Source organism: Nanorana parkeri, unplaced genomic scaffold, assembly GCF_000935625.1.
Source record: "Nanorana parkeri isolate BGI_ZX_2015 unplaced genomic scaffold, ASM93562v1 scaffold641, whole genome shotgun sequence".
Taxonomy (NCBI): domain Eukaryota; kingdom Metazoa; phylum Chordata; class Amphibia; order Anura; family Dicroglossidae; genus Nanorana; species Nanorana parkeri.
The window spans coordinates 816,442-837,545 of NW_017306909.1; the positions used below are offsets into that span (position 1 = coordinate 816,442).

A 21,104-nucleotide genomic window follows, 5' to 3' on the forward strand; every position below is an offset into this window, starting at 1 on the left:
ACACTATAATTATTTTTTTTAAATGTTTTATATTAATCAAAACTTGTGAAAAGTGTTTTCTTCTAGTTTTTCATTTTATTCAAACTAAGTGAGGCGTTAGGTACACATGTTTGATACAATTATATAGCCCTATCTGTCCTCTAAAAAACAAATATATGTGTGGGTACATTTAGTAAGAAAGTATATTACTACTGTGGAAGAATCACACAGCAAAAATGTAAAAAGTGTGTCAGTCATTTATGAACAGAAACTGAAAACTAGCTCAGTCATGAAGGGGTTAACCACTTCCGGGCTGCAATATGTCTATATATGGTGGAACGCAGAAGTGGTTAAAACAAGAACACGGCTGCTGCTACAGCCGAGTTCTTGGTGTCATTTTTAACAGCCAGTGATGGCTGTTCACGTACAAGCGATCCAGGGTCTGTAGAGCCGCCGTATTGTTTGTACCGATCACCGGCATGTGCTGTTTCCAGCCCATCCGCCGGCTTACCCGGGCTCCACTGTCCCCGTGCTTCCAGTCACTGATCTCTACTCTGGATCACTGGACCCAGAAGTGATGTGTATTAAGTCACGGTGTCACGGTTTACAATCTCAGGCTCTTAAAGCCAGGAGAAAATGGTGAAGCAGATCTCTGCTTCCTCAGCTTCTTTGGAGTCCCTAGATGACATTAGGAGCCTGAAAGACCCCCGATGTATCCATAATGGGGACCTGTCACACCCTGCTTGTTAGTCCCCTATGTGATGGCAATAAGGTTAGTAAAAAAAAATTACAAAACAAAAAATAAAAATAAAAAAATGCAAAAAATAAAACATTCGGTCCCCTGCCTTCCATGTGCACACACACATATGCAAACATGTGTCGGTGCTCCTACGTGCAAAAACTAAAATCGTGCTACACGTTACATATCGCCGCGAACGTCGGAGTGAGAACAATTATAGAGCCATTAATTACTGTTAGCACTAAACTGATGAGCGGTAAATGCGTTTAAAGTGTCCCTTATGGGAAATTTGGGGTAATTACGTTTTTTGCAGCTTGACATGTTTGGTATCGATTTACCTGACATGACCCCATCTTTCATGTTTGACCAAAAAAATTGGTATTATATTCTGTTTCTGTGCACTAAATTTTAATTCAGTGTATTTTATCCTAGAAATACTGGTTTGATAAACATTTGCGCAAATACCGTGCAACAAACAAATTTAACTAGCATTTTTTTTTATTCTACAGGGCCTCTGCTTTCAGACAATATATCATTCTTTGGGGCTCTGAAGCTGTTTTTGAGCCAAAAATGTATATTTTATCATGTGTGTGCAATGGTAAGAAATTGATCCGGACAGCAAGTGGTTAACAAGGTGCAGAGACAAGAGGAATACCAGGATTAAAATCTGAACCCCAATTGCCATTGTTTTATGACCTCATTTTTAAACATCCTTTGTTACATAATAGGGATACAGTTGTGTGAAAAAGTGTTGGCCTCCTTCCTGATTTTTCATTGTTTTGCGCGTTTGTCACACTTTAATGTTTCAGATCAAACAAATTTAAATATTAGTCAAAGATAACACAAGTAAACAACATGCAGTTTTTAAAAGGAAGGTTTTTAATATTAAGGGAAAACAAAATCCAAACCCACATGGCCCACTGTGAAAAAGTGTTTGCCCCACTAAACCTAATAACTGGTTGGGCCACTCTTAGCAGCAAGAACTGCAATCAGGCATTTGTGATAACTTGCAATGAGAGTCTGTTAAAGCGCCCTTCCATTAGCATCTGTTGAAAAACATATTGCAACACAATGGATCCGGTGTGAACAGACCTTTTTATTTTATTTTTTATGCTATAGTTTTTAGTCAGCAATTATACACTTGAAAAAAAATAAGTCCCTATTTGTACCTGATCGCTCCGTGAACATGCAGCAAACATGCACAAAAGGTATGTGGTTTAACGAGCGATCACGAAACACGTACAAAAATGTGAAATGCACTTGTGTCATTACCAGTTAAGGACACCCCAAATGAGGCCTGTAAACACTGTCCCCCCCAACTTTTGTGTTAAAATGTGCAGAAAAAATGTGGAACGCATGTCACAGATTTTGCGACATGCACTACTTTTCTGCATTTGTTGCATGTGCAGGAACCCATTGAAACCAATAAGAATGTGTGGCAAATACAGGAGCAAGACATGCATTACCAAAACGCCTAAGTGTGAATGGGAACTAACACAAAGGGAAAGAGTAAATCAAATGCAGCACTTTGGTAACTGGAAAAATACAACACTAGAGGTCTTTCACTTCTTTTTTTTTCCCCAACATGCCTTTACATTTACAGTAATGCAAAGGTAAAACACTGAAGTGCACACTTTAGCATTGGATACTTTAGCAGACTAGCATGACAGGTTAATTTATTATTGCAACAGAATGATACCTTTAAATGGGATCTAGAACATGTAACTTAACATCTTTTTACTTGTCATGATTTGTGAAGATTTACATGGCAATTTAATCCTTAGTTGCCGTGTAAAAGAACAAACCAAGGTAACCATTTATCTGTTAATGACTCAAATTGTTGGAAAAGAAATTAAATCAGCTGGATAAAACTGTAAAATGTACCACCAGTTTAACAATCAGTATGTATTACAAAAAAAAAAAAAAAAAAACTTCAGACATTGAAGCACCTTGCAATTAGGTACCACATACTCATTAATGTGCAACTGTTATATAGTAACTATTAATGCAGGACTATATTTGCTCCATGTTTCAAGTAGTGGATAGTGCTTTTACTTTTTGCATGTGTGCCCAGAAAGTATTTACATATTCTTAACAAGTAGTAAAAGAGCTTTAAAACAAGCCATTCCTGACCTCTATAGATGCATGTACTGTGAAATCATAAATCCTCAGCTGTCTTTCCTGCAGTTTAACCGCTGGATTTACAAATGCATCTGGAAGACAAGGTCTTGTGAAGCAGCTGCTGTAGCTTCTGCTCATATAAATATTTAAAAGATCAAACAACGCCACTTCTAAATGGATTGTATTTTCTCTTAAATAACCAGGCTGACCAAAAAAGAACAAAATATCCCTGATTAGGTGCTGACAAATGGAAAATAGCCACTTTTATGAAGCAGAAAGGTCAGCAGCGTTTACTCTCCATAGGAAACTTAACTTTTATAAACTGCTAACTACTAGTCCTAATTTATGCAAGTCAACACATCACCAATAGGGGAGGGAGAGAGAGAGAGGGGAGGGAGAGAGAGAGGGGGAAGGAGAGAGAGAGGGGGGAGAGAGAGAGAGAGATAGATGCAACCAAATAGAATTAAAAATATGTAATCAGAGTCCAACAGAAAAGTGTTGGCAGCAGTCAAGAGAAAATCAACCAATACAACAAGGACACAGAATAAAGTAGAGGTGAAACTGCAAAAAAGATTGAAGATAATACACCAAAAGTATTTTTTGTGCCTAATTGCTGCCCAATGGGACAGATGGGACAGATTACGTGAATCACATAAGTGGTATCCATCTACATAGTGTTTAAAAGAAGGGGAAAAAAAAGGAGTATAGTTATATTTTAAAAGGAAAATGAAATGTATTTTATAATGTTAAATACGGAATTTGCATTTCCTTTCAAGCTACAGAGACATCCTGTAAGTTTGTATTAGCAGAGCTACAATTAAGCATAGGCAAAATCTTACCAAATACTTTTATGAAAAAAGAACCCACAATTTTCTCTAAAATATTTTGGAACCGACAAGTAATTGGCATCCATTAAAACACAATACCAACAACAAAAAACACACCACCACTAGACTTCTCTTCTGATTTAACATAAACTTGTTTTAACAAATTAAAATGGCATGGGCAGAAATAATGGGACCCTGAACCGAATATGTTGCTGCCTTCTGAAAGGCAACTACTAACAAATGTTTTCTATAGCTTTCAATGGGACTTCAACACCTGCCTAGTGAGGCCCAGACTTCTTGAACAAAATGCTCCAGCTGTCTCAGGTTTGAAGGGTGCCTTCTTCAGACTGCATGTTTCAGGCTCTTATGAAACATAGATGTTTCATAGGGTTCAGAACACAGCTCATAGAAGGTCATTTCTGAATAGTCAAATGACCATTATTGGGTGCTTTTAGCTGTGTTTGGGTCATTATCCTGTTGGAGTGAGCAGCAAATGGCACAGAGCCTTCTGACACGTCCTGAGGTTTCATTGGGCCCTGCACAGGTTCCAGGCACTCTATGCCACATGAAACAGAGCAGCCCCAAAACATAACTGATCTTCCTCCATGTTTTACAGTAGATAGTGTTCAGTTCTCAGAAAGCTTCATTTTCTACACTGTAAACATAAAGCTGATGCGACTTTGCACAAAAAGTCCAATGGGCATTCTCCCAGAAGCATTGTGGATGGTCAATATGCATTTTAGCAAATTATTCTCTAGCCCATTATGCTTTCCCTTCAACTATCAAGTCCCCCGGGGTCTTCTTCCTCTGAGCCCATTGTCACTCAAGCAACTGTTGGTGCAATCAAACTGATGATGAATCTTGACCTGAGAGTTCAGCTTGCATCTCTCTGGAAGTTTTTCTTGGCTCCGTCTACCATTTGCCCTATCCTTCTGTTCAATCTGGTGTCAATTTTCCTTTTTAAGTCACATCCTGGGAGGTTGGCTCCATTCCCATGGACCTTAAACCTCTTACTAATTGCAAATGTAATCACAGAAATCTCAAGCTGCTTGGAGATGGTCTCCTACCCTTTAACTTTTGACATTCTGGTCTATTATTGAGCTCCTCAGAATATGCTCTGCTTCGCCTTCTCCGATTCATGTTCAATGTGGTGCACATGAAGATACCAAATAGAGTGACTCATTTCCTCCATTAAAATAGGCTGGCTGACTGACAAGATGGAAGATGTGGAATACTAATTATACAAAATAGTTAGTTTGAAATATCCCTGAGCTCCCTGAGCAACATGAGTTGTGAGTAACCCGGGACATATTGTACCCACACATGAGATATTTATATAGTAGGTGGCACCTCTATATTACCACATTAGCTGGAGTGCAGACCACCCATGATTCATATATTATTGTTACCCTAGGGAAGTTTTTTAACTGTTTTTAAATGTCTCGTTGTGGATGTAATGTTAAACAAATTTTTCTATGATTAAATATTCTAACTGTTAAATTACGTATTTTCTACCTGTTTACTGAACCAGCTCCGAGTAAGGGATTTCTATTCTTTTGGGGACACCTTATATCTTGATTAGCATTGTTAAAACCCTGGAGACTGGTATAGCATATTATATTATATAACATTATCCGGTTCAGCGTAACTCCATTCTGTTCCCCTATCTGTTGTAGTTTGAAATATCACTATGATTTAAATATTTATATATCTTTTCTAGGGCTACCAACAAATCTCTCCAGGCCATTTTAGAATATATCTTTGTACAATAAGCAATAACCTACGTCTTAACACTGTTTGCTTTACCTTTTACAAAAGGCTTGCAGGTATACAATTAATTGATTTCAATGTCATTACTTTTCAAGAGGAATTAAGCATTGTTTCAATGAGCTGTAAGAGTACCATCACATTTGTCAACATTTGTACTTAAGTTTTAGAAAATGACCTATGGTTTCAAAAATGACCCACTAAACCTACATACTGTATTCTCTGAGCATTTAAACTTGAAAAGGTCCAAAGATCTAGCACCAAATAAATACAAATATGGTATAAAATTGCCTGAAGATAACAAGCATTCATCTAAAGGAGAGAGGTATTTACTAACTTTGTGTCACAGGAATGTTTTATGCCTTTGGTTGCTGTGATTATGAAGAAAAAAAAAAGAATTAAATACACGTGCAAGCTTTCACTTAATTTTACACACTGTCTCATGTAGGAAGGTGACAGGTTTTGCAACAGGGAGGGCAAAGCCAACACTAAAGAGTAAGAAAAACACCATTAAACACTGGGCATTTCTGTGACACCCAAAGACTGCCTTAATGAACACCAGTCCTTGTAAGCCATAATGCCTTCTGAGATTCTGCTAATTTCTTTTTATCTGTATGGGTCAAATTAACGCAACACCTTTATGCTATGCCCACCTTTTTTAATGTGTTCTAGAACAGAAGATTCTTCCAAAATTATTATGGGAGGCAAATATATAGGCAGGGATGCCAGTTAAGCCATGTCTGTCTATACGGAAGTCACTTCCGTGATGGATTCATATAACAGAAGCAATGATTATAAAATACTGTCATTTTAGGTATTCACAAGCATTGAGCTGATTTGGTTGAATTTACTGTGAGCTCAGCTTTATGAAACTGCTTTGTCAAGGCCATCTCAGTGAGCACAAGTGCCAATATATAGATTTATAATGGAAATGGCATACTAATATGCATGTTGAATTTGCAGTGGCCGTTTAAAAGCTTGCCCACTATGTATTCCATAATGCAAGTTTTTTTTGTAGTATCAAGAGTTTGAGGGATGTGAGCCCTCCAATCCAATATCATGTAGACTATTGCAAATTGATTCTCATACCCATACAAATACTATAGGTTAACCTCTCCAAATCTTCCTGACGAAGCCTCGGCGAAACGCGTTGAAGACTGGAGCAAGCAGAGAATCATGGCTGAACTAATGATATATAGAACAATTATGTACAATTAATCATGCAAATAAGATATGAATACAATGAGGGCAATGACCAATATATGAATTTATAATCATGGTTTCTGTGTGGGTTCCAGGGAGGTTATTTATGGTGTATACATCTATTTATGGTTTTTTATATGGATGAATTTTGGCATATTTATATGTATAGACATTATGAATTGAGTATATTAAAAATTGAATTTTATTATATATATGAATCAATTGACTTTATTATTGGATCAATTCCCTGCTATTCTCCAGTGGTCACCACAAAGCCCCTTTCTTTCTCTTTCCCCCTTTTTTTGATATAGGATGTGAGCCCTTTATCTAAAACTAGGAATGAAACCTACAAAAAAGCATAGTTCAATAATCATTTTACAACATGTTATATAGCTACACTATGTGCCTACATTAGCATGGCACAATGATGCATCCATTCTGATAGCTTGCCATTGAGTTATAGAGCTGCTCTAGAAACCAAGGGTCACAGCACAGGAAAATATTGTATATCAATATATCTGCTTGGTAGCTAATGCCTAGGGAATTTTTATGATACACTTAATCAAGGGAAACAAAGTAGCAGTAATATTGATTTGCAGGAGGCCTGATATCCAATCCATCTCAAACTAGAGGTTTAAGGATTAATTTCAAGAATTTAAAGGATAACTATGGGGCAACCTTTTTAGCCCATAGTTGTCCTCAGGGTCACAGTAGGACATACACTGTGTCCTCTGATGACCCATAGGTCAGTATATAGGAAGCAATTGCCTGCTATTTTCTGACAGCGCCCCAGCCGCGACGGATCCTGACAATACTGTCGAGATCCACCTTGCTAGCTGATTGACAGCTGGCTCAGTCTCTCTAGAAGCAGAGCCAGCTGTGCCCACCACCTTACCTGTCCTTTCCTCCAGTCAGCGCTAACTTTGTCACAGGTTGGCTTGAATTATGTTGGTGTTTTTCACTCACCCCATAAATCTCCTTTAACACCGACACTGAATATTTTGTTAATACCTACAGTAGAAACCTAGAATTAAATGGGGCTAACTGAAGACAGGATTTACAAATGCAGATTAACATAAAATTATCAGGGACTAGGACTTCCCGTTTCAAAAGTAATTTCACATTTGGGATTTTAGTGTAGTCTATAATTACTAAGACATGATCATTTGTTAGAGTTCCTAAAAAACATGTTTCAGCGCTGTCAGCCCATTACTGGATTCCAAACTCTGACTGTGCAATTAACAGTGAGGGCAGCTGCACAACAGAATCCCGCTGCACAGCAGGTTCATGGCAATGGAAAGCAGGCTTTGGAAAGAGACTATCATCACATAGGAATCACAGAATGATTAGTAAATCACATACGATAGCAAGCTGTGCCAGTGTGACATATCTTCTATAGGAAGCAGTCTAAGCAGTGAAAAAAAAATACAATGAAGTAGTTCTCAGTATAAGCTAAGATGCAGTCTGTTTTGAAGGATATATTTTCTCTGATTTTCTAACGGTTTTAAACTAAAATGGAAAGGAGATACTATAGGAACAAAAATAAAAAAATCAGACATTTTGGCTAAACACCACAAATAGAACTCACTAATTCGCTGCTAGAGTTCTAACCATTAGAGGCACCCTCAAACCTCCCTTGCAGAAACTGATCACTCACACAGTGATCTATTGCTTGCTGAATAAAAGTCAACTGACCAGGAAACCTTTTATAACAGATGTAAATTAAAACATTTTTGAAAATGGCACACAATGTCCACATACAATCTACAAAGTGTAATGTCAATAAAAGGTAAGGTGTTCTGAAATTGAAAATGAGAGATTTGGGCAATTACCATTTCATTCTATGTGGCATACAAACCACAAAAGCATTAGTAGCTTGGTAGTTAACCTGCTACTAGTGAGGGAACTCCACATGGTGTCAGGGGAGAGGGGAGGGGGGGCAGGTCAGCAAGCATTTTCAGATTTTTTGCACACTGAAGGCTCCTGTCAAATCGTAGGACCGGTGTGGTGCCAAATCAAAATTTAGGGCAAGTTCCCACATCTGTATCATGTGATATACATGAATGTTTAGATTCCAATTACTTCATGCTGTAAGTTTTGGCATCACAAGTCTGATGTGTGAGGCATTTGTCTATGTTGAGCCCATGGTTCCTCACCAAGGTAGCAAGTGTTTTTTGCTTTTTTCAGAAGATGTGTAGAATTTCATCAATTGAAAATCAGAATAGCAGTTATCATGACACCTCAATGAAAAGATCATCCTTTTGGCACCCCATGTCACTGTATGCCAGTCCAAAAAATGATGCACACCATTTACAATTTGAAATGAAAATCTTACCCCAGAGATGTCGGCCACTCTGTGGATTGGAATTTCCTTCTTGCTGTGAAGGCCTTTGGCATTCTTGATAGCCCTGAAAAGGTAAAACAAAAGAATTTACCAAAGAACTTCGCTCTGAAGAAGTCGCTCCACTTCTATTCCAACATTAAAAGGTTTCTGAAGTCTTCTACAAGTATACAATGCATAATATCGTAAAAGAAAAAAAAAATACCTTTTGGTCACAAGATACCCAGGGCTTTCAAGCCCCATGACAAATGAAAATTAATCTGAATTTCAAATAAACATTTCGGCCGAGATTCATTAGCGGTACTATGTACAAATTTTAATTCCGGACAAATGTGTTACATCAAAGTGACATTAGACAAAAGGGAAAAAAATGTTTGACAATACCTTTATTGAAAAAAAGAAAAAGAAAATGGCCCAACCAATGCAATCCAGGGTCAATCAGGATGAACACCCATCGAGCTGCCAAAATACAAAATTAAAAAGTCCCGCTGCACAACAACTCGTCCGAACCCTGCGGAAATTTGCCGCAAAATTACATCTCTGGCCAGAATGTAAACAAATGGGTAGAGCGAGCCTTATCAAGGGGCTTGTTCCGCCCATTTGACATTCTCAGCTGTCATAATAGAATGTGTGACCTCCCAAATACCATTTGTGTCTGTGAGCTGAGGTGTCGCAATACTATTCATATGACACTTCGACTTACAAACACGAATGGCATTCGGGAGCTCCTGAATGCTATTGTGTTAGGACAGCTGACTGTCAAATGGGCAGAACGAGCCCCATGACGTCATGGCTCGCTCCGATCATCCTTTTACATTCTGGCCAGAGATGTAATTTGCGGAGAGTCTTCGTCAGGTTCAAACGAGTCGTCGCGTGGCGGGACATTTTTATTTTGGCAAGTCGGCAGGCAACGTTCAGTGTGATTAACGCTGGATTACATCAATTGAGCCATTTTTTATTTTCTTTTTTGTAAAGGAATTGTCAAAAATTTACTTTTTTTTTCAATTAAAAGACTTTTTTCAAAATGTGTAGTCTATATTGACTTTTAACCCTTTACTGAATGAGTAGGAGTCCAATATTATTCATTCACAAGGGGGGTGGCATCTGGGTGCCATCTTAAAGAGGTACTCCAATGCAAATATCCCCCCCTGTCCACACCCCCACAACCACTGGGTCAGGTTTGTGGGGAAGAGGCAGTTGTCCCCATCCTCCCCCCCGCCACACTTTCCTGCCCTGTCTGTGCTTGGATCAAGGGTCTGGTAGGAACTTTAGGGGTGGGGGGCAACACCCCTCTCATTTTTTGGGGGGGTGGGGTTCCCCCTCAAAATTCCTACCAGACCTATAGGACCTGATATGGCTTTTGGGGGGTACCCCATGCACTTTGTGAACTTGAGTGGGTCCCTCCTAACATTCCTACTAGACCTAATGTGTCTGGTATCAATTGGGGGGGGGGCCCCCCCCCCAATTGATACCAGACACATTAGGTCTAGTAGGAATGTTAAGAGGGACCCACTCAAGTTCACAAAGTGCCTTACACTTTTTCTTTTTTTCTCCCTTTTGTCTAATGTCACTTTGCTGCAATGAAAATTTGTACGTACTACCGCTAAGGAATTTCGTCCGAATCCTGAAACAAAATTGACTCTCAGCCCCGAGTCCCGAAATATAAAAACCCAATTAAAAAGAAAACATTGTTTTGCTGGTGCACATGTCTAATCTCCAATGATGTTAACCACCAATACTGCTCCTGTTAACCAGAGACTGTGTGATCTTAGGTGTAGGCATCTGTCCTGCGTAAATGTGCCCATACACTCTTCGAATTTCGTTCGGAAATCTTCCACAAATGGCTTTTCGAACGATAATCGAAAAGATGGAACGCCAAGAATTTTTTCACTGTAATCCCGCTTGATTTTTCTTGAAGGGGGAGGCTTGAAAACATTTTTCCAAACAAACGAAAAATCGATAAATTTGTGCCGTTTTTGTACGAAAAAAATACAATTGCAGCAAGAACACTGGACATGCGCAAACAAAAATCAGTTCTGCGGATCAACAAAATTTGGTGAGTTGGTATTGCTAACGATCAAAATTGAACGAGGGTTCTTGGCAGCAACGAAAATTTACGATCGGAAATCTATAGGTGTATGGCCAGCTTCAGACAGCTGTTTAACTGAAAACAAGGTGATTTTGTCAAAACTGATATGCTAAATTAACGCATCAGAAGTGTTTTCTGCATTAAAATGTGGCGCGCATATATAGATATATAAAGATCTATATAGATAGATCTATATATAGATTATATATATATATACAGACAGTAGAAGTGATTTTTCTGAAGATATTGGTAAGCAACGCGATTTAACAGCCTTTGAACGTGGGATGATTGTTGGCGCTCGGAGCCATGGAGCGAGTATCAGCAAAACAGCAGAATTTATTAAATGTTCAACAGCAGCTGTTAAAGTGTTTAAAGACTGGACTGTTAGCCGGAAATCTGGGTCTGAACGTGCGAATTGTGGCCGTCAGCGATTAGTCAATGTTAGGGCAGAATAGGAGAGTGGCAAGACTGGTACAAGACAACAGAAGGGCAACAGTGCATCAAATTACTGCAGATCTTAATCAGGGATCCTCTCAAATAATCTCTGAACGCACTGTTCGCCATACACTGCATTGTATGGCATATGGAAGCCGAAGGCATGTTCCAACACCTTTGCTGTCTGCAGTTAACAAGATAAAACGTCTCCAATTTGCACAGGAACACAAGGATTGGACAGTCGAGCATTGGAAAAAAGTCATGTGGTCCGATGAATCACGTTTCCAGTTGCATCATGCAGATGGCAGAGTGAGAATTTGGCGGGAACAGCATGAAAGCATGCACCCCACATGCATGAGTACAACCCTTCAAGCTGGTGGGGGCAGTGTTATGGTTTGGAAGATCGATCCATCCATCCAACTAGATCGATCCATCCATCCAACTAGATCGATCCATCCATGCAACTAGATCGATCCATCCAACTAGATCGATCCATCCAACTAGATCGATCCATCCAACCAGATCGATCCATCCATCCATCCAACTAGATCGATCCATCCATCCATCCATCCATCTAGATCCATCCATCCATCCATCTAGATCGATCCATCGATCCATCCATCCATCTAGATCGATCCATCCATCTAGATCGATCCATCTATCCAGATCCATCTATCCAGATCCATCTATCCAGATCCATCTATCCAGATCCATCTATCCAGATCCATCCAGATCCATCCATCCAGATCCATCAATCTATAGATCTATCTATCTAGATATATCTATCTATCTAGATCTATCTATCTAGATCTATCTATAGATAGATCTATATATATTTTATTATTTTTTTATTCCTTTAAATTTCAACTCTTGCAGGATGACTTAAGAGCCATATCTTCAACAGTTTTAAAACATTCATTAGCCAGGTGCCAGAATCACTCGCTCCTTATTGTTCTCCAAGATACCTTATTTTATATTTACAGTTCTATCTGGTTCTTAAATGATCAGCCAATGAGTGGATATGCAAATCATGACACAAATCTGCATGGCACACAATTCCCTCAGTCTGGTGCAGCAGCTGAAAATAGGAAAAATAATAAAATAATATACTAAGCATGTTCACAACGTGTAAGAAGAGAGCCACAAAGACTTCTCAGCATTCACATCCATTTCTAAATGAAAAGCTAAGTCCCCCTACTGCAGGGGGAATGGCTTTATGGTAGAGCACAATTTTACACATCAAAAGTAATAACACCTTCCACTCTTAATTCCTATGACTGCTTAATCACATGGAGGAGATTTAAATGCAAAGTGTGCAGCTTGTGCTGTGAAGTTAATGGGAAAAATTCTCTCAGGTGTAAAGAGCAAATCTCTCCAAGGGAAACAGCGCAAGGAAGGCTAGTCAATTAGAAGGGGGAAACAAATTAACAAGCACTACCGATCTGACATTAACACCTATTTGCCATCTACTGGAAAGCAATAACCATGCGTTTGATAAAGCAAACCAAATGGAAGAACATATGCAAAGACCTGAAAGGAAGAATAAAAAAAAGAAAAAATGGACAAAAGTGAGGGTTGACCAGATTGGCTAAGCGGAAATACCTGTTAATAGTTTAATGTGGTCTTTGCAACTTGCTGGCTTGTTTAGATTAGTGCTCAGCACGATGCAGTAAAAAATAGCTTGCGTCTGCTCAATTCCTCTACCACCTGTTGTCGCCAAAGCTATTGTACAAAGCCCTTTCCATCAAGGATGAAACAAACTGACTGTCTAAACCCCCACCCTCTGTGCAATGCTGGTTTTAATGGTCACTGAGGCGGGGGAAGAGCAGTAATCATACTGTGACTCTATTCATACCAGGCTCATATGTGACTCAATGATCCAATAGGTAAAAGGTTTGGACCTTTCCTGCAGACAAACCTATGGTTCCCTTCACAAGCTGAATTTTACTCACTGCTAACAGTCAGTCAATAAAAACAAGGCCATTTAGGAAACTATGTTTTTCCTACTCTGAAACAAAATCCAATAGATAAACCACAATTATTTTTTCATTTCAGCTTGCATGTAAATCACGATGGTGAAGGTATAAAGTAAAATTACAGGAAACTAGAACATTTGCAAAAAAACAAAGAAAAAACTGTGCTTAACAATTGACAGAGGTGTTTCAGATTATTTCAGCAATAAAATGTGAAAGCTGTGAAGATAAGGATATAGTGGGCAGTCATGAAGTGGTTAGCAGACCCAGTGTTTTGGTTTACTTAAACATTTCTCCACATTTTAATTCTTTCAGCAATAAGATACAATTGGCAAACAGGAGTGCAGGGCACCAGCGTCCAATTAACAGGACAGCAACGCCCCGTTATAAAAATAAATATACCCCAATGAAAGTCATAGGAGCAAAGCTAAATTGTAGACAACAAAATCCTAACAAGAATTCAACTACAGGTGAGTATAATTATTCATTAAACAGGTGTCCAGCAGACAGCTGATTATAAAAGGGTGCTACTTAAAGAAAACCCCTTCCCATTTCATGTGGTCAGCAATGGCACCACATGGAAGGGAAATGTCACAAGGACTGAGAAAGAAAATGTCTTTACATAAGAAAGGTGAAGGCTACAAGAAGATCAGCAAAGCTTTACTTATCAGTCAGAATACTGTAGCAAAAGTGATACAAAATGTAACAAAGATAGAACTGCAACCATCTCATAGAGACGTCCAGGCTGTCCACGGGAGTCAACACCTCGACAGGAGTGTCGCCTGATAAGGGTCGAAGAAAATCGCCATGCAACTTCACTGCAGTTAGCTAAAAGAAGTAGAATGTAAACTGGGGTGATTGTTTCCCGTGACAATACAGCGTGCACTGCAGAGGAATCACATGCATGGGTCATGTCCACGAAGGAAGCCTCTCCTAAAGCCAATGCACAAAACCCCCCCCCCTACAATTTGCCAGGGCCCATGCTGAAAAAGAAGAAGACTACTGGTACTCTGGAGTGATGAGATCAAGATCAATGTTTTTGGAACTGATGGCTTCAAAACTGCATGGTGTAGCAAACGTGAGGAGTACAAAAACTGCTGATCTACTGGGATTTTCACGCACAATCTCTAGAGTTTACAGCGAATGGTCCGAAAAAGAGAAAATATCCAGTGAGCGGCAATTGTGTGGACGTAAATGCCTTGTTGATGTCAGAGGAGAATGGACAGACTGGTTCGAGATGATAGAAAAGCAACAGTAACGCAAACACCCGTTACAACCAAGGTACGCAGAATACCATCTCTGAACGCACAACATGCCAAACCTTGAAGCAGATAGGTTACAGCAGCAGACTACCACATCGGGTGCCACTCCGGTCAGCTAAGTTCACTGTACTGGAGGAAGAGTACAGTGAACTCATTGTCATGTTCAAGAAACCAGTTTGACATGTGAGCTTTGTGACCAGGGGCATTATCCTGCTGGAAGGAGACATCAGAAGATGGCCTCCACAGTCACCAGATCTCAATCCAATAGAGCACATTTGGGATGTGGTGGAACAGGAGCTTCACATCATGGACGTGCAAAAACTGTGTGATGCCATCATGTCAATATGGACCAAAATCTGAGGAATGTTTCCAACACCTATGCCATGAAGAATTAAGGCAGTTCTGAAGGCAAAAGGGTGTCCAACCCAGTACTAGCAAGGTGTACCTAAGTGGCTGGTGAGTGTATACACATAAGGGGGACCCAGGACCATAGCAAAATGTTCAGAAATAAAAAGTGCTGACTGACATTTTTGTATTACCTACAACCACAATACTTGATCATAGAAGCAGGACATCATTTGGCTTTGTAAAGGCTGTTGCAGTTGCTCAAAAGGTATTTGCACATTTATGCAACAGCATTATTCGGTAGATCGGCCTTTATGGTGATAAACTTGTTAGCAGTTAAGAACAAGTGACATACAGTTTTAGGTTGAGTCCTCCTTCACTGCAAAAGGCGACGATTAAAACGCTTTTACTGTTCATCAGTTTGGTGTTATCAGTGATTAAAAGGAGAACTATGGGGTTAGGGATTTTCCCCATAACGGCGGTATGTGTTCGCTTGTGTTCACTCACCTCCCGATCTACTAAGCCGACCTGTAACAGTCTCATTGTCGCAGGTCGGCAAGCAACTATGAGGTGAGTGAAAAGCACTCCTCATAGTTCTCCTTTAGGCTGGGTTCCCACCTAGGCGTTCAAAATATGCGTGTATGACGCGCGTTTTGGAGTGCATGTTTAACCGCGATTTGCAGCCCTCAAACGCGTGTTTACGAGGGCTATCCGGCTGTATCCTAATGGATACGCGCGGAAATATACCCCAAAGAAGCTCCTGTACTTCTTTGGGAGTAGGGCGTTTTTCAGCACGTTCCGACGCGCTGAAATACGCCCAAGTGAGAACCATGTCCATAGGAAATATGGGATTTTATTTGCTGGGCGTTTTACAGCACGTCGATCAGCGCTGTAAAACGCCAAGGTGTGAACCCGACTTAATGGCTCTAAAATTATTGCTCTCACTCCGACGTTTGCGGCAATATGCAACATGTGCAGCATGTAGGCGCACATGACGCATATATGCGTGTGTATGTCGGGTTCGGGGACCTTAAAAAAATGTTTTAAAAAATAAATGTTATTCTTTATTTTTTTTATGAATCTTTCATTTTTGTATTACTTTTTTTTTTTTACACACACAACTTTATTGCTATTACATGGGGGGCTAAGAAGCCCCCTATGGGATAGCCAATTTACATGACAGGTCCTCTTTATGGAGACATCAGGGGTCTCCAAGACCCCTAATGTCACCTAAGGACCTCCAGAGAAGCTGATGAAGCAGAGATCGGCTTCATCAGCTTCTCTAGCTGGAGAGTGACACTGAATGCAGGAAGTTTTCCCAGCTCTACAACACAGGCACCAGGGACACTGTATGTAGCACTTGGGCATTTACCCTGAAGTGGCAGCATGCCTGCCTAGTAATTTGCAACTCAGGCTAGCTGAACGATTAAAAAAAACAAAAAAAAAACAAATGGTGAATATACGATTAAGCAGCACATCTGCAAAAAAAGAGAGTTGAACAGTCTATGAAAGACATATGAAGAATTGCACTTCACACATCTGATCAAAGGAAAGAAAGATGCTTGCTTAGCAGAGGGCATGCATCAAAATTTATGACAAGGTGTACCTAGCTGTCACTGTGTCTCAACCTATTTGCAAAATTGCCAGGAATTAAAGCAACACATCAATGCCTTGTGCCCCCGAGTTTCTAAACAAAAAGAAACTGTTTAAGTGATTCAGTTGTTCATCAATAACTAAAGCTCAGATTAGAGCAGCAACTTTCATCAGTCTCCAAATATGATAAATGAATGCATCCAGATAACAGGCTGCTGTGCACATTAATACAACCTTCACTGTATGACACACACTTACTTTACTCTTCCTTAATGCCCTTTGTAACACTTTCAGATTTAGGATTACTACTGCAATGTGGCCTTCTAGAACATTATCTAAACCAACAAAAGCTCTGCAGGCCTGGATTTAAATTCTGTTAATTCCTACACGGTGGATGCTAAAACTCTCATCTTCCAAAGCTGCCCAGTGCTTTTTTTCCTTTTGCCACTGTTTGTGTCCCCACAGCAACCACAAATGCCTTTAAGCTCCCTCACATTTACTAGCAGAGAAAGTGAAGTGATCGGTTTTCTTCTTGCATGTTAAGTTAGAGATACAGAATATGATGTAACAAGTATGGCTAGAGCATCTGCTGCGCAAATGTGAGAACTAGAAGTTACATCTAAATAAACAAAAGCAAAAAAAATCCTCAAAATGCCTTGACAACTGCAAAACTAGGTAACAGACTATTTGTAACAATTACGTATAAAATATTTAAACTATTTGATTCTACAAATGATTCTCTGCAAGGCTACAGTTTTTGGTAAAGCTTTTCTCCATTAACCCTAATGTACGCTAATGCAACATGAAATATTTTGCCTCAGTTACTACCAAGTTAAACTTCAAGCCCAACAGAACTTGCTTGAATACTGTAATGCAGTTGTGCCATGTATAATAAATATGCTGCAACTGTGCTTTTTTGTTTCTATATTTACCAAGTGCTATAGCAAGTGTTATAATAGGTGGCAGGCCACTGGAGAGCCAGGCCACTGGAGAGCCAGGCCACTCTGATGTGTGTGAGAGCAGCTGTCTGACACTATGTGCAGGAGCATAACAGTGGCGGCACAAGGGGGGGGGGGGTCCCCTTTAAAAAAAATTACACAAATTATAATACTGAAGTTTGTTACATATACATAAACTCAGGTTTTTTTGGACACAAAATTGCAGTGCAATCGCAATACAGCTGGAGTATTACTGCAGTATATCTAAAATACTAGTAAAATACAACTGCAGTGCAGGTGAATTATTTCCAAAATACAACTGCAATAGAACTGCAGTATTACTGCAGTACATCTAAAATAGTAGTAACAAGGTTATTCACAAAAGGGTAAAGAGTATAAAGAGAAGGCAGGGAAAAGGAACAATCTAGGACAAAATAACTGAATTGGAAAGTGAGGTGAATTGGAGAATTTCCCCTAATCAGCTATGTTGTCCTAGATTGTTCACTTCTCCTGCCTTCTCCAAACCCTTCACCCTTTTCCGAATAACCCTGTAAAATGCAACTTGAAATACATCTGCAGTACAGGTTTCTCTTTGTAAATATTTTCTCTTATGCACTTTATTTTACAATGTAACCAAGGTCTTACCAGACAATTACCGTATATACTCGAGTATAAGACGTCCCGAATATAAGCAGAGGTACCTAATTTTACCACAAAAAACTGGGAAAAAATATTGACTCGAGTATATACGGTTATCCAAAATCAGAAGAAGAAAAAAAAAACATTTATTGGCCAAGTGTACTTGCAAAAGGAATTCGTTAAGGTTTAAGCACTACACACATAAATTGCATCTTTTAATGTTGCATAGCAGTGTTCAATAGCTTTTACTTGCTTGCTTAGCAGAGGGCATGCATCAAATCTTATGACAAAGCGTACCTAGCTGTCACAGTGTGTCTCAACCTATTTGCAAAATTGCCAGGAATTAAAGCAACACATCAATGCCTTTTGCCCAGCACATAAACAAAAAAACTGTTTAAGTGATTCAGTTGTTCATCAATAACTAAAGCTCAGATTAGAGCAGCAACTTTTATCAGTCTCCAAATATGATAAATGTATAAATGTAGACCATTAAAATGTCCCATTCAAACGCTAGTATATAAATTCTGCGCGCCAACCACCAGAATTTTAAAACGGCCAGTGATGGCCATTTACATACAAACGGTTCGGCTTCGTTAAAGACGCCCGATCGCTTGCATGCAGCATCTCTGTGTGCGCCCCCACCCTTACCTCTCCTGTGGTCACTGTCCCCACCGCCGTCCCCACGTGTCTATCCGGGACCGGCAGTGTGGCTCCATGAGGCTCCGTGCATGGAGAACAGAGGGAGATCAGTACACAATCTCCCTCCGCTCTCCTCAACGGTCTCTGAATGCAGGAAGTGATGTTTACTACATCACTTCCGTATTTCTCTGTCACTCTCCGGTACAGAAACCGGAGCGAAGCTGATGAAGTAGATTAAGCAGATCTGTGCTTCATCAGCTTCTTTGATAAAAGTGTAAACAAAAATAAATTGCTCACAAAATTTACACAAAAAACAACAAAATAACGCATCCCACATAGATGCGTTAGGTGCGCCTACACGCAAAGACGATTGTGCCAATTACGCCACACGTGTTACATATCGCTGCGAACGTCGCAGTGAGAGCAATAATTCTAGGGCCATCAATCACTGATGACACTAAACTGATGAGCGGTTAAAATCTTTTAAAGTGTCGCCTAAGGCCAATTTTGGCTATGGTAGTTTGGTAGTATGGTAGAATGTCACATTCTGTTCCACTGAAGAAGGTACCGCTGTTGTTCCGAAATGTCGCTATATGATGTGATAGCAGTCGCTATATGATGTGATAGCAATCGAGTCAGTAAACTGTTTTTGACTTGAAAATACATGCACTCATCTTGGATTGCAGAGGCATCTGCAGTCACTTTGGCACCCACCCGACTGCAAAGGGTATTATTCTGTCAGGAGTGCGATGGGTATACTGGATTTTGGACTTCATTTACCAAACATGACCCCGTCTTTTATATTTTTAAAAACAATTGGGTAATAATAAATGTTTCCTAACATAAGGAAAAACAGGGGGTTTTTGTTAAATATTCGATACTTTTTTCGTTATATAGTAAAAAATAAGAACCTGCAGTGGTGATGAAACACCACCAAAAGTAAGCTCTATCTGTCCCCCAAACAAATGGTATAAAATGAATTTCACTACAGTGTTGCATGACAGAATAAATGCCAGTCAAAGTACTGCAGTGCTGAATACTGAAAAATGGCCTGGCCAGGAAGGGGGTGTACACATACGGTCAGCAAGTGGTCAAAATAATCTGTGGAAGGTTGCAAACAAATTTGTCCATGTCCATAAATATATTAAGGGTGTGAAGTTCAGCAGGGCAATATTTTCAATTGGAAGCAAATATCAAAAACATGGGTAAGCAACCTTTAAACTAGCAAGAGAGACATTAAAAAAAAAAAAACTTAGAAAGTAGTATTACTACCAAATGAGTAGCTTATCCTTGGGTCAGTCAACAGAAAGTGAATTTACAAATAGATATGGGACAGCTCTATGCTTCAACTAAAAGGTTAAAAAAAAACAAATTCAAAAGAGGGGCAGACTCCATGGACCACTTGGTCTTTTTCTGTCATCACTCTTCCAGATATTTATGTGAAAACTGAAACAGAAACACAATGCCTACCAAAAGTTGAACAGTCATAAAAGCCATACAAAATTAAGCTGCAACGTAGCAATACAATGTACTTCTTCCGGACAAGGTCAAAACTAATGCAAGTTAAGGGGGATTGATATGGATTTCTATGCCCAAGTCAGGATGAAATGCATGGCTATTAAAACGATTTGTGAAAAGCATCTATTTACCCAATCCTAAAAAAAAAAAATAAACTGATCCCAGAGAGAAAAAGGTAAATTGAGATCAAATATATTGAAAATGTATACTGCTGTATGTCCCACTTATTTGGATACTAAACAGCACTGCTGGTTGCATATAAATAAGAATCTTATCTTTATCTTTCAATTATACAAGGAAGACAGATTACACATTTGATAAAGCCTTTTTATTTGATTTGATAGCCAAATAGGTAATTGCAAATGTAATCTCCATGCAAAGAAAATCCAGACCAACCTTGAAGGTGTGCCCTTCACATGACTGGGAAACACTGAAAATTCTACTGTCCAGGTCAAATTGATATGCTAGATAACACATGCAGGAGGGCCTGTAAACAGTAAGCATTAAGCACAGACACTGAAAGCACAGGGCCAAATTGCAATCTAAACAAAATACAGCATCTGAGATACTATATCCTCAGATACCAAAGGATACCTAAATCCAAAAATTGAATATATTGTAGTTTACCAGTTAGATGTGGCAGTTACATTAGTTTACTTTTCCAGGCTGAAAAAAGAACATTTCTGCAAGTACAGA

At 39.4% G+C, this 21,104-nt stretch overlaps 1 protein-coding gene across 1 annotated transcript in view; it reads right to left on the reverse strand.

The window, feature by feature from the left end:
* SND1 (staphylococcal nuclease and tudor domain containing 1) overlaps window positions 1-21,104 on the reverse strand; it is a 496,769-nt gene that overhangs the window by 356,549 nt on the left and 119,116 nt on the right. Inside the window, exon 4 of the mRNA XM_018563205.1 lies at window positions 8,972-9,044. Coding sequence (XP_018418707.1) covers window positions 8,972-9,044 — 73 coding nt within the window. The remainder of the gene's footprint in view (window positions 1-8,971; window positions 9,045-21,104) is intronic.